Source organism: Phasianus colchicus, chromosome 12, assembly GCF_987193195.1.
Source record: "Phasianus colchicus chromosome 12, bPhaCol1.hap1.1, whole genome shotgun sequence".
Classification (NCBI taxonomy): Eukaryota; Metazoa; Chordata; class Aves; order Galliformes; family Phasianidae; genus Phasianus; species Phasianus colchicus.
In genome coordinates this window covers 20,358,846-20,371,907 of record NC_143447.1, presented here as the reverse complement: position 1 = coordinate 20,371,907, position 13,062 = coordinate 20,358,846, and the positions used below count along the sequence as shown (strand labels likewise).

Below are 13,062 nucleotides of genomic sequence, written 5' to 3'. Positions count from 1 at the left end.
CACCACACGCAGTGCTGGCAGTGAGCGCTGCCTGCTCACCAGGCTCAGACGTGTCCGTCCGGGAGGAGTCCGACACCGACCCCAACCAGAGCGATGAGGCGGAGGCTGAAACTTCCCCAACAAAATCTCCAACCACTCCCATGTCCATCAAGTGCAAGAACTCCTCAGGTGAGATGCGAGCGCGGTGCCTGTGGCAAGCTGCGGGCTGCTGCGGGGATGGGGGACCTGGCTGGGCGGCTGCTGTGGTTGAGTGCTGCTGTTCCCCCTCCAGATTTCTCCCTGTTCTCCTACAACAATGGTGTGGTGATGCCATCCTGCCGGGAGCTGGACAGCACCCGCAGCGCCCTGTCTGCTGCCTCCGCCTTCGCCATCGCCACGGCGGGCGCCAATGAGGGGACCCCCACCAAGGAGAAGTACCGGCGCATGTCCCTGGCCAGTGCAGGTGCGGGGTTGGGTTCTGCAGGGTCAGGGTCTGCATGTGCCCATCCCCACCGTGTTTGGCTGCTGGCCCCAGCAGTTGCAGGCAGCCAGGCCCCTTGCACATGCAGCTCGACTGCATTAGGGTACTCGTAAATATAAGGCTTTTCCTTCTTGCAATCCTGAAAGTACCCCAAGCAGCTCCTGGCAGCACTGTGACTGTGCTGAGCAGTGCTCCCACTTTCAGGCTTCCCAACTGACCAGCGGAACGGGGACAAGGAGTTCGTCATCCGGAGGGCAGCCACCAACAGGGTCCTCAATGTGCTGCGGCACTGGGTCTCCAAGCACTCGCAGGTGCAGCAGGGGGGGTCTGGGCAGTGGTGTCCCTGTGGCACAGGGCAGCTCAGGGGGTCTGGGTGTGCTCTTTGGGGTCCATCAGTGCTGGCACAGGTTTGGCAGTGGGCTCAGCCAGACTCAAGCTGGGAAGACAGTTTGGATCCTTTTTCTTCCATTAAGCAAATGAGTGGAGACAGGGAGATGGAAAGTGCTGTGGATGCAGCAGGGCACCACGGCATGGGTCTGCAGGGAAGTGCATCACTGGGTTTGGTTCTTGGGAGGAGTCAGCAGGATGAGATCAGGGTCAAGGGCCGCGGTGTTCCCTGCTGTCCCCCATCCTCATAGTGTTGTAGTGCACTGTGAGTGAAATTGATCGCAGCTGTAACTGCGCCTTATTTGGCAGGACTTTGAAACGAATGAAGAGCTGAAGTTCAGGGTGATCAGCTTTCTGGAGGAGGTGATTCATGACCCTGAGCTCCTGACCCAGGAGAGGAAAGCAGCCGCAAACATCATCAGGTGAAGGGCTGGTGGAGAGTTCACTTCTCCTGGTGCAGTTCTAGGCTCCTGTGGCTGCTCTCAGGGTAAAAGTGGGCATGAGGACATGGATGGGAACCTGGGCAGCCTGAGCTGATGGGGGGCACCCAGCTTGCAGGGGTGGGGGAGGTTCTGGGGTCCTTTCCCACCCAACCATGCCAAGAACCACTTGGCATTCTAAGTGCTGTATCCTTTTGTGCCACAGAACTCTGACACAGGAGGACCCGGGGGACAACCAGACCACGCTGGAGGAAGTGGTGCAGATGGTGAGCTCTGTCAGCTGCTCCACGTGCACAGCAGCCCCAGTGACCTGCTGCTGGAAACGGCAGCAACAAAGCAGCCCCTGGATCCATTCATCTGCACCATTGGCAGTGCTGCAGGGGCACAGAGATGGGCCAGCCCGCAGGGTGCAGGGATGCCCGGTGGGTTCCCAGTGCCCCCAGGCCTGCACCAGTGCTGCTGGCTGTGGGCTCGAGATGCTGTGTCAGCACTGCTGCAAGCAGAGCACAGGGAACACACTGTGCATTTACAGAGCTCAGGGTGAGCACTGTGCTGGTGCTGCTTCTCTGCACTCAGAGAAAACAAAGCCTGGAAAAAAACAGGAGCACTCCAGTGTGGCCTGGTGCGCCTGAAAAAACAGTGCTGCTGCCCTCTGGTCTGCACGCTGCTTTCTGCAGGCTTTGAGTCCCTTTAGGTCTTAAGGCTTTTGTCTGCAATCACTGGAGCTGCAAACTGCCCTGGAATTGGAGCATGCAAACAAACACGTGGGTTTCTCTCTGCTGCTTCCCCCGAGGAGCTGAGCTTTGAGGACAACACCTGGGAAAGGCAGTGCCCTGTAGGGCTTGGGGTGCCCATTGGGGTGCAGGGGTTGCAATGTCCCCTCGTGGGGGTTCCTCCACCTGGGGACAGCAGTGGCTCTGGCGCAGGGCAGGAGCAGCCCATCGGCTGGGGGCATCCCTGCTCCTACTGCTTTTCTGACATCCCCTGGGAGATCCATCCCAGCAGCAGCAGTGGGCTCTGCACTGTGCCCAGCACGCGTGTTCACAGAGCTACTGCAATTCCTGCTGCAATTCCCTGCTGCTTTCTTAATTAAACAGATACAGGGCAGAAAGGCGGCAGTTACACAAACCGGTGTGCTGGGATCTGACGCTCTGTTAACTCAGCAGTGGGGATCAGGTGGCTGTGTGTGTCCACATGGACACATCTATGGATGTGATTGATGCTCTAGGATCCCCCAGTGCTGTATGGGGTCAGGGAGAGCAGCTGTGACGGATGGGCTTTGTGGCACAGATGACTTTGCCTTTCTTTTGAGTCTGAGATATAGAAAGTCCCAACTCGGTGCCCATCCCTGGGACACCCCTGGTCAGGCTGGATGGGCTCTGAGCACCTGGTGGAGCTGTGAGGTCCCTGCTCGTTGCATCAGGTCCAGATGGTCTTTAGGGGCTCCTTCCAACCCGAACTGCTCCGTGATGGTCCTAAGCAGCCCTTGTTGTTGCCCTCACTGTAGGCTGAGGGAGTCAAAGCTGAGCCCTTTGAGAGTCACTCGGCACTGGAGATCGCAGAACAGCTGACGCTGCTCGACCACCTGGTCTTCAAGAAGATCCCCTACGAGTGAGTGGGGCACGGGGTGTCCTGTGGTGGGGCACGGCGTGGCCGCGGCAGCGAGCAGTCACCTGGCACTGCTCTTTGCAGGGAGTTCTTCGGGCAGGGCTGGATGAAGCTGGAGAAGAACGAGCGGACGCCGTACATCATGAAGAACACGAAGCACTTCAATGATGTGAGCGGGGCTGCGGGGTGGGAGGGCGAGCGGTAAAAAGAACGGAGCGGGCGGCCCGTGGGTGCGGGCTAAGCCGCTTCCCGAAGCGCTGCTGATGCCGGGGCTGCTGCCTCCCGAAGGTCAGCAACTTAATTGCGTCCGAGATCCTGCGCAACGAGGAGCTGACGGCGCGAGTCAGCGCCATCGAGAAGTGGGTGGCGGTGGCCGACATCTGCCGCTGCCTGCACAACTACAACGCCGTGCTGGAGATCACCTCCTCCCTCAACCGCAGCGCGATCTTCCGCCTGAAGAAAACCTGGCTGAAGGTCTCCAAGCAGGTGGGGACGGGCAGGGGGGCGGTGGGCTGCAGCGGACACCGCGGTTTGGTCGGTCCGTGCAGGAGGGGAGCCCCGCAGGTGGAGGGGCGTTCCCCAAAGGGCGGTTGCTGCTGCGCACACTCGTGGACGTGGGCACTTTCTTTTTGAGAGCTTCTCGGATCGATTATGGATGAGCAGAAATAACTCCTGTGTTGATTTACTGGGTGCAGAAATAGCTTCTATCGAGCCTGCCGGAGCCCGGGGGCTGCCAGAGACAGAACCGCTGTGTGGGCTCCTCCCGAGTCTGAAATATCTCTTAGCTGCAAAGAGCTAACCTGTGAATTAAGACAGGCGCTGGCAAAAGAGGAGGCGGGGAGCTGTGGGCTGAGCTGTGCTGTGCTGCCGGGGCTCTGCTCAGCACCTGCTCTGCTCCTCCACGTGGTCCCAGCAGCCCTGCACCACTCACAGTGCTGCGGTGGGGAAGGGTCCCACGGGCAGGGCGGGTGGGGGTGGGAGGGGGTTCCTGCCCGTGCCACCCCAGTGTGCGCTTTGGGTCTCTTGCAGACGAAGGCTCTTATCGACAAGCTGCAGAAGCTGGTGTCCTCAGAGGGCAGGTTCAAGAACCTGAGGGAGGCGCTGAAAAAGTGAGTGAGGGCCGTGCTCTGCTCAGGGGGCTGCACTGCGGTGAGCAGGGCTGGGTGCCCTTGTGACGCCCAGTTTCCCAGATGGTCATCGTATGGTGTCCACGTGGTGCCGCACAGGGCGCCGTGTGTGGCCCGGGGCAGCGGGTTGGCACACCCCTGGTGCTCTGCCCCTCAGTGCCCTGCAGGTGCGCCCACCCACACTGTGCCCATCAGTGCACGCTTGCTTTGCTTCCTGCCTCCCTGTGTCCCCTTCGCTCTGGGGTTGATTAGTCACTGCCCTCAGTGAGCCCAGAGGTGCTGGGACAAATTCACCCACTTTTATTACACTCCTCCCATGCAATTCTGGTTAATTTTTCTGTAGCTGGCAAGGAGATGGTGGGGTTGAGCCCTGGAGCTCCTGTGCCTTACAGAACCCTTCAGATCCCAGTAGCTGCAGGGCACAGCCCTCCTCCCTCCCCTGCAGGGCCCACGCGAGCTGCAGGTGGGGACATTTCTCTCTTCTCTATGATTTGCTCCTGCAGCTGCGACCCCCCGTGTGTGCCCTACCTGGGGATGTACCTGACCGACCTGGCCTTCATCGAGGAGGGCACCCCCAACTACACTGAGGACGGGCTGGTGAACTTCTCCAAAATGAGGATGGTGAGTGCTGGGCTCTGGGCAGCACCGGAGGTTCTGCTGGTGGTGCTGGAACGGTGTGGGCAGAGCGGTGCCAGGACCCAATGGCACCAGTGATGGCTGCACTGTGACCAATGGTTTTGTTTCCTCTCTGGACAGATTTCCCACATCATCAGAGAGATTCGCCAGTTCCAACAAACTTCCTACAAGATCGAGCACCAGCCCAAGGTATGAGAGCCACGAGCTCCCGCTCTCCCCATTGCAGAACTAAGCCTTGGGTTTCTGGCAGCACCTTTGGGGTAGCTGTGGGGCTTCTGTAAGGAACACAACATGTTAGGTGAGCAACGGCTGTGGGGCTGTGGCATGGGGAGGAGTGGAGGGTGCCCGCAGTGAGCTCCCTATGTGCTGCTGTGCCATTCGGTGTGTCTTTGCCATGCTGCAGAGTACGGATCCTCTGAGCTGCATTGCTGGCAGAGCAGAGAGATGCAGCTCCCCAGCACCAGAGCCTTGGCCACAGCGAGTTGGCGCTGTCCCTGTCTTTGCTGTCACCTTTCCCAGCAGGCAGAACTGCTGGTGTGCTGTGGTTCTTTCTGCAAACATGAGTGAGCTCAGCACTCAGTAGCATGGTCTCTGCTGGGCAGTGCAGGAAAGCAAGAGGAGAAAGAAAGTGCGTGCCATGCCCTGCAGGGCTGTGAGCAGCAGGTGGCAGTGGCTCCGTGCAACAGCTCTGCACAGAGCATGGCATCCTCCTGCATCCTGCCTGGGTGCCCCAGGCATGCAGCCGGGCTCTCCTGGCACAGAGAGAAGCTATCGTGGGGCAGCACCTGTGTGCCCACTGGGGCTGTAGGCTGCCCTGTTTCCTCCCCCTCCCCCACAGCCCAGCGCTGGTGGCCTCTGCCACGTGTTGTCCCCAACACACTGCAGCGATGGAAAGCCCCGGCCGCCCTCGTGCTTCATCTGCCACCACACAGTGTGACCACAGTGTGCAAGTGTGGGCTGTGGGGTTCTGCAGGGCTGCCGCTCTACAGAAGCAGCAAAACCCACCTGCCCACATCCCTGGCACAGCACCACGTACCCGTGATGCCATGGGGTCCATGTGGAGCCAGGAACCGGCAGCAGGCTTTCTGCTAACAGCAGAGCTGTGCCCTGCTTGGCAGCACGAACCTGTGTTCCCTGATTACAGTGCCTTAAGATCATAGAATGGCTTAGGCTGGGGAACCTTAAAGATCATCTATTTACAACCCCCTGTGCCTGGTAAAACAGGGGATGGCTGGGCACGGAAAGCAGAAGAGCAACTGAGGACTTTGCAGCTGTGGGGTGGGCCATGTTCATGCAATCTGCTGCAGGGTTGCAGCACTGCTCTTCAGCACAGGCACTGCTCGCCCCTTTCCTTTCCCCACTGCAGCACCACTGCTGCCCCACACGGGCTCTGATGCTTGCCCCCATTTTGCAGGTGACGCAGTACCTGCTGGACCAGTCTGGAGTGATGGATGAGGAGGCCCTGTATGGGGCTTCCCTGCGGATGGAGCCCAAGCTGCCTTCCTGAGCCGGGCGCTTTGCCCCCGCTGTACATAGCTGTGTGTTCCCGTTGGATGCCGGAGTGCCCCCCCCCTTCGTGTGCGCTTCCCCCAGCAGCCCCGCCCCCCCGCTCTTCGGCCTCGCGTAGGATTCCCCGCATCCTTTAAGGTTTCGCGCATCCACACTTCGCCGGGGGTCCCGGTTTCTTTTCCACGATGTTCTTTTTGTCATTCGTTCCTCTCCAGAGGGCTGGGGGCAGCGGGGGGGGCACGGCTCCGGCCCCGGCAGAGCACAGGCTGCGCAGCGGCCGCAGGGCTGCAGCTGAGCACCGGGCAGCACCGCAGCCCCCAGCGCTCCCGCAGCCCCCGCCGTGCCCCCAGCTCGTGCCCCTCGTGCCAACCCGCCCCGTTCCACGACGTAGAGTTAGCCGAAGATGACCGAGTGTTTTTATTACATATACTGTAATCCTGTCTAACCACCTTCTAGCAGGAATATAGTAATGTAGTGCTTATTCTGTGAATATTACCATGTATTTTTTACATTGTACAGTATATAAACACAGTTTAACTTTAAAGTGGCAGGCATGCTCCACTCTAACAGACAGAAAACTTTTGCTGTAAGCAATACCTCGTGGTATGAGAATTCTATTTCAAGCCCTAAACTATTTCAACTTACAGCTTGTTTGGAAAAATATTTCCATTTTTTTGTAAAAATATATGTTTCCTGATTACCTCTTGCTAATAAATCTATTCTATCTCAGGGTGAACGAGGCCTGGGGATGTTTTTATCAGCCGGAGCCGAGGGCGAACAGTAGCCCAGCAGGCGGGGTGGGGGCGGGAGCGGCGGGTGCCCGTGGGGATGCCCGTGGGGTTCCCGTATCCTGGCTGCAGGCGGTGCACGCTGAGCTGCGCGTCCGCCCGCCCCGGGGAGGAGTCGTGCCGCCCCGCCCCGCAGCAGCTCGGCTCGGCTCGGCTCAGCCCGGCTCGGAGCGGCACGGCTCGGCATGGCCTGGCTTCTGCTGCTGGCCGGGGCCGCGCTCCTGGCGCCCGCCGCCGCCTCGGAGGTGACCGCTGGAGGTAAGTGGGCTCCGTGGGGCTGGGCGCGGCTCGGCACGGCTGTGCACCCCGATGCTGTGCCCGAGCTCCGAGCCGTGCGGAGCCGGGAGATCCGCTGACGCTGCGCGCTGTCCCCGCAGAGGAGCAGTTCTTCAAGGCCTGGATGCTGCAGGTAACGCCCCGGCTTCCCTGGGGGGCTGCGGGGCCGGGTGTGCGGGCAGCGCCAAGCTCGGGCTGACTCCCCCCCCCCCCCCCCGCCCCGGCTCCCCCTTCCCGCAGCACGGACGGCGCTATGAGGCGGGCGAATACGAGCGGCGGCTGCAGGTCTTCGTGAGCAACAAACGGCACATCGAGGAGCACAACGCCGGGAACAGCTCCTTCCAGAGTACGAACGGCAGTTCTCCCCCTCGCCACCCCCCACTTCCTTCTGCTTTCGTTTTGCGTTCGGCCTCCAGTGAATACAGCATCCTCTTCTGCTCTTTTCTGGGGGCTTTTTAGTGGCTCTGAACCAGTTTTCTGATATGACTTTTGCTGAGTTCAAGAAGCTGTACCTGTGGAGTGAGCCCCAGGTGGGTCCCGGGGGGCGGGGGGCCCTCTGTGAGCCGGGTGCCACTGGGGGGCTCGGGGTGCCGCTGCCCCCATCCGTGCTGCAGAGCCGCAGCCCCCCACTCGTCCACAGAACTGCTCGGCCACCAAGGGGAACTTCCTGCAAAGCGATGGGCCGTGCCCCGAGACCATGGACTGGAGGAAGAAGGGGAATTTCGTGACGCCGGTGAAGAACCAGGTGAGCGATGGGGACGGGGCGGGCGCTGCGGAGTGCCTGGGAGGCCGGGCTGTGCGGGGCTGTGCGCTGCGGGGCAACTCCCGTCCGGTTCCTAACGCAGGGCCCCTGCGGGAGCTGCTGGACCTTCTCCACCACGGGGTGCCTGGAGTCGGCCATCGCCATCGCCACCGGAAAGCTGCTCTCTCTGGTAGGAGACAACGGCCCTTCCCTGGGCCAGTGGTGGGGCTGCGGGGCGGGGAGCGCTCTGTCCCCGGCTGTTCCCATTGACACCACCGGGATGTGCCCGTCGCTGTCCCCGCTTGCAGTCCGAGTGCCCCACTGCACCCAGGGCTGGGCACTGTCATCTTTGGGGCAGGACAGGGCTGAGGGTGGGGGCTGAAAGTCCTCTGTAGCCAAATAGTTTCCCAAAAGCAGCACCTCGTGATAAGTGTTAAGCCCCCAGGGGGTTTGTGCTTCTGGAAGAACCAGAATGGCAGCGCCATCCTGTAGGGCTTATCGGGATGTCTGAGGGCTGGGTGTGAGCGCTGCAAACAAGCTTGACCTTTGGAAGAACTCCTGCGGGCAAGAAAACGGCTGAGCGGGTGCGGAGGGACAGCCCCAGCCTGGGGAGCTCCTTGTGCTGCTGGGAGCAGGCAGGCTCCCTCCAGGGGCAGACACCGGGTTGCTGCAGCTCAGGCTCTGATGCTGTGTTCAGCATCCCTTGTTTTGAACACTGCTGCCGAGATTTGTGCTGACTCCAAACCTCGTCCGCAGGCGGAGCAGCAACTGGTGGACTGTGCACAGGCATTCAACAACCACGGCTGCAGTGGGTAAGTGAGATAAAGCGGTGGAGAGCGGCAGTGAGCATCCTGTGGTGCATGCTGGGCTGCCTTTCTTGGGTGCTGAGGTGCTCCCAGCCCTTGGAATGTGTTTTGTTTCTCCCAGGCTGAGATCTTCAGGGGAAATAACTTTGGACTTTGGTTTTGTTTGTTATTTTAATTTTGCCCTCTCTGAAGGTTAGAATACCTCACCCAGTCTCCAATGTTTCCTAACTTCTGTTCCTCTTTTTTATGATTTTCTGTTCTTTGATACTCACCTTTTTTAGCAGTATCTTCTGGTACCACAGTTGTGGTGTGTTTAGCCAGGCTCAAGCACACCTGGAGAGAGCAGGGGGAGTTCTGTGCAATGTGCTGCTCATGAGTCACACGTGTCTTGGGTCCCTTAAGTCACCCACAGAAACCTGCTTCCCCTTCGATAATTCCTGCTGGTGTGGCTAAAAGAAACAGAAGCATTGTGAAATCAGAGCATTGTGAAATTGCTGTGAGACAAGTGGTCCCCAAGGAATGCTCAGAGAACTGAGCAAAGCTGCTCTTGAATCACAGAATTGTTACGGTTGGAAAAGCCCTCTAAGATCACCGAGTTTTGCTGTGCTCCTGCAGGAAGTAATGGGACCTAGCCAGGAACTCCAGACAGGGAGCAGAGTTTGTGCTGGGGGGCCTGGGGTGCACACTGTCAGCCCCATACTCCTGCTCCATGGAGCTCTGTGGGTTGGCTCTGCAAAAGCTGCAGCATTGCTGTGCCGATCTGTCTGCATTCCAGCTGTCTTGTTTGCAGGGGGCTGCCGAGCCAGGCCTTCGAGTACATCCTGTACAACAAGGGGCTGATGGGCGAGGACGCGTACCCGTACCGGGCACAGGTACCCCAGGCAGTGCAGCTGTGGTGCCAGCAGCAGGGCCAGGCATGGAATGGGCTCTGACACCTCTCCCTCTCTGTCTGCACAGAATGGCACCTGCAGGTTCCAGCCAGATAAGGCCATTGCGTTTGTCAAGGATGTCATCAACATCACACAGGTGGGTCTCTGCTGAGCTGTGCCCCTCTCCTGTGCTCTGCCAGCTTAGTGGGAGGGTCCAGCTGAGCATGCCTCTGGCTCAGGGGTGCCTGTGAGCACCTTCCTGCAGCGGGACTGCACAGAGCTTCAGCACCTGCAGAGCACGTGGGCAGCTCTGGGTGCCTCAGGGATTGCTTCTGTCCTGCTGCTCCCCTCTGAAGGCGGCACCCACGGAGTGCTGTAGCAAAAGCACAGGCACTGGGGTCTTTGCTTTCACAAAAAGTGCACCTCCAGACCATCAGAAATTCCTGGTTCTTGTATTTCAATGCCCATGTATCCTGGTCTGCAAGCAGGATTAGCCATCCCACTGTGCTGTGACTGCTGCTCTGGTGCATCACCACTGGTCTGGGTGTAATGGGGATCAGTGACCCTGGGATGCTCTCCTTGCAGTATGATGAGGCCAGTATGGTAGAAGCTGTGGGGAAGCACAACCCAGTGAGCTTTGCATTTGAGGTGACGAGTGACTTCATGCACTACAGGAAAGGAGTCTATTCCAAGTGAGTATTCCAGAGCCTGGGACGTGAGGGGTCAGTATAGGGCTAGAATCATGTTTTCATTTCTCCTTCTCTCCAGTTGGACATGGGAACCAGACTGTGTTCTTGCATTTCCTTTTACATAGAAAATATAAGCATGTTGAACCTTGAAACACTGACTTAGCAGGGGGATGAGAGAGCAGCACAGGGAAGAGGAAAAAATGTGCTTGCAGCCCATGTACTGCTTGGAGCCATCCCAGCTCAGGACCAGGCTGCATTTGGAACTGAGCTCGGCCAGTAGCAGAGCTCGTGGGATGCAGCTGGGCAGGGGGACCTGTCTCGGAGTTGCAGCAGAGATGGAAGAACAGAGATGAAGTGGCCTGATAGGAGTAGGGCTCGAGCATCGTGTTAACTCTATAGCGAAGGCAAAATGCAACTTAAAAGCAGTTTAGTATACTTCAGAAAAATTATGGAAGCTAATGGAGACAGAAGAGATTTTTAACAAGTGGTAAAAAATGCACATTTGCAGAGAACTAGAAAAATACTTCAGAGTAATGAATGCTCAGTTATGTAGAACTGCAGGAAAATTAAACTAAGAGCCTAAGCGTGAGTGATCTGTCCCAGGGAGCTGCAAGGAGAAGAGCAAGCAGCACTGAGGACTCAAGTGGCTTTGCTGCTGCAGTAAACACAGCGATCTCAATGTTATCTGCTGGCAGCAGGTAGATGGAGAGAGAGTATGAAAGCAGGGAGACAGTCCAATCACCAGTAATTGGAGTGCCAGCTGTTTCAGCCCATATTTCACAGACCAGCTGTTGACAGATTAAAGAAAAGTAAACCTGTAGTGGTGGTAGTTGATCTGCAATTTGAAAATGTGTGAAAACAGCATTTCTGGAGATGGGAGCTTGTATTTTCTGTTGTTGTACTTTATATCAAGGCTGCAGTTTTCATCTAGTGCAGTGTTTAAGCTGAAAATTAACGGAAATTGAAGTTAGATTGAGGAAGACACTATTGCTTGTGCAACGTGTGAAAGAGTGCCTTCAAACTCCAGGGCAGAAGAAGCCATTACTCAGTGCAAGAAAAACTGTTTTTCATTGGAAAAATTCCTTTGTTCATCTTTTTTACTGCAGCTTGATCTTGCGTGACAACGTTGATGTTAGCTCAGAACAAAAGGCCAGACCAGGTGCTCAGCCCACATAGCTAACACCTGGACTTCTTGTGCAGCTGGTCAAAATTTCTGAGTAAGAAAGCAGAGCTGCATCTCCTTTTCTTGGCATTCCTGCCTACTCTCTATAATTGGAAGTTCAAAGTATCCATTGGTTCTTCCTGCAGTTGGAGTGCAGTCACAATGGCTGGCTAATCTGTGATTAATTATAGGCTAGTTTTTCTTGGAAAAAATCTGCATAATTTTTCTTTTGCAGCCCACGATGTGAGCACACTCCTGACAAAGTGAACCACGCTGTCCTGGCTGTTGGGTATGGAGAAGAAGATGGGGTCCCGTACTGGATTGTTAAGAACTCTTGGGGCTCTCTGTGGGGCATGGATGGGTAAGAAATTCCCATTCTGCTGGACCTTTCCCAGCATCTGGTAAAAGAACACCGTGAACATAGGCTCCCATCAGCATCCAGGTCTCCCTGGAGCTGAAATTTCACAGCTGTTTCCTCCACAGTTGGTGGAGGGGCAGGTGAAGCACCCGAGCCTTGGCTATGAAGGAGACCTGGTACTAAAAGCCATGCTGGAAACGCTGCTTGGGCCAGACCCTCAGATCAGCTTCCAGGATGGCCCCAGGGATGTGCAGAGCTGCTGGTGCACCCAGCTGCAGTGGGAGCCGCACAGCAGTGTGGTGCTCCTACAGTTGGTACACAGCCAGAGAACCGCCTGTGCTGCACTCAGTTCTGCACTATCTTATGTATTTCCAGCTGCGAGGGAAACTTTATCGTCAGCTTCTGGCTTGGAAGGTGGAGAGCAGCGCTTTCTGGTGGCCTGCTGAAGATAACAGCTCAGTGACATGTATTTTGCTCCTTGCAGTGGCATGGGAAAGGAGCTCACAGGACAGCAATCACAAGCATCAGCGTCAGGCACGCAGCCTGCTAGAGGAGGAGCAAGGAAAGCTCGCTCATACCACTCATTTCTCTTTTTAGGTACTTCCTCATCGAACGGGGCAAGAATATGTGTGGTCTCGCTGCTTGTGCATCTTACCCAGTGCCTCTGGTGTGAGAGGAGAGCGCGGGCTGGGGAAAGCAGGCAGAGAGGAGAGAACAATTGATGCTGCATGAAATCCTAAATGCTGAAATCAAGAAAGTGGGAAGAAGAAATAAGTGCTGATATTCCTGAGACGCAGGAAGATTCCTTAGCTTGCAGAGCTCCTTGGGACGGGAGGAGCTGTGCCTGCTCTCTCCCTGCTAACAGCTGTGCTCCCCAGCCAGGCCTGCCCCGTGCTAGCAGACAGGAAGGAGACTGTTCCCAACCAAGGCACTTCTGGGCCCTTTTATTTTCTTTAAAGCAGTTTTTCATTTCTCTAGAGAAAGATAAGCGTGGCGATGTCTGACTTCTACACGTTTTCATTTCACGTTTGTAGCATTTTTGTTAAAAAAAAAAAAAAAAAAGAACTAATGGGGGCGTTTCAGGGATAACCGGCCCAGTGCTGAGCCGGGGCGCGGCGCTGCGCCGCCTCCCGCGGCCTCACCGAGCAGAATAAAGCCGCCTTGTCACGTTTCCCCGGCTACCGCGTTAATTCGCCGCGCAGTGA

At 57.1% G+C, this 13,062-nt stretch overlaps 2 protein-coding genes across 4 annotated transcripts in view; both read left to right on the top strand.

Annotated features, from left to right (window-relative positions):
• The window catches only part of RASGRF1 (Ras protein specific guanine nucleotide releasing factor 1), a 48,873-nt gene extending 41,966 nt beyond the window's left edge, over positions 1 to 6,907 (top strand). For 2 of the 3 annotated variants that reach the window (XM_090149212.1, XM_031587934.2), the window contains exons 16-27: positions 43 to 168; positions 272 to 442; positions 665 to 771; positions 1,157 to 1,269; positions 1,493 to 1,553; positions 2,795 to 2,898; positions 2,980 to 3,064; positions 3,184 to 3,381; positions 3,925 to 4,004; positions 4,526 to 4,643; positions 4,779 to 4,847; positions 6,073 to 6,906. In XM_090149212.1, the coding sequence (XP_090005338.1) occupies positions 43 to 168; positions 272 to 442; positions 665 to 771; positions 1,157 to 1,269; positions 1,493 to 1,553; positions 2,795 to 2,898; positions 2,980 to 3,064; positions 3,184 to 3,381; positions 3,925 to 4,004; positions 4,526 to 4,643; positions 4,779 to 4,847; positions 6,073 to 6,165 (1,325 nt within the window). In that variant the 3' untranslated portion in view covers positions 6,166 to 6,906. Of the gene's footprint in view, positions 1 to 42; positions 169 to 271; positions 443 to 664; positions 772 to 1,156; positions 1,270 to 1,492; positions 1,554 to 2,794; positions 2,899 to 2,979; positions 3,065 to 3,183; positions 3,382 to 3,924; positions 4,005 to 4,525; positions 4,644 to 4,778; positions 4,848 to 6,072 lie in introns of all 3 variants that reach the window. The other variant, XM_090149211.1, reaches the window with a different exon arrangement.
• Positions 6,908 to 7,051: 144 nt separating this feature from the next.
• Positions 7,052 to 13,028, top strand: CTSH (cathepsin H). Its single transcript, XM_031587936.2, has 12 exons — positions 7,052 to 7,213; positions 7,333 to 7,364; positions 7,472 to 7,577; positions 7,691 to 7,761; positions 7,872 to 7,976; positions 8,077 to 8,163; positions 8,730 to 8,785; positions 9,570 to 9,651; positions 9,737 to 9,805; positions 10,234 to 10,340; positions 11,735 to 11,860; positions 12,455 to 13,028. The coding sequence occupies exons 1-12, from the start codon at positions 7,141 to 7,143 to the stop codon at positions 12,528 to 12,530; spliced, it is 990 nt and encodes a 329-aa protein (XP_031443796.2). The 5' UTR covers positions 7,052 to 7,140; the 3' UTR covers positions 12,531 to 13,028.
• The last annotated feature ends 34 nt before the right edge of the window (positions 13,029 to 13,062 follow it).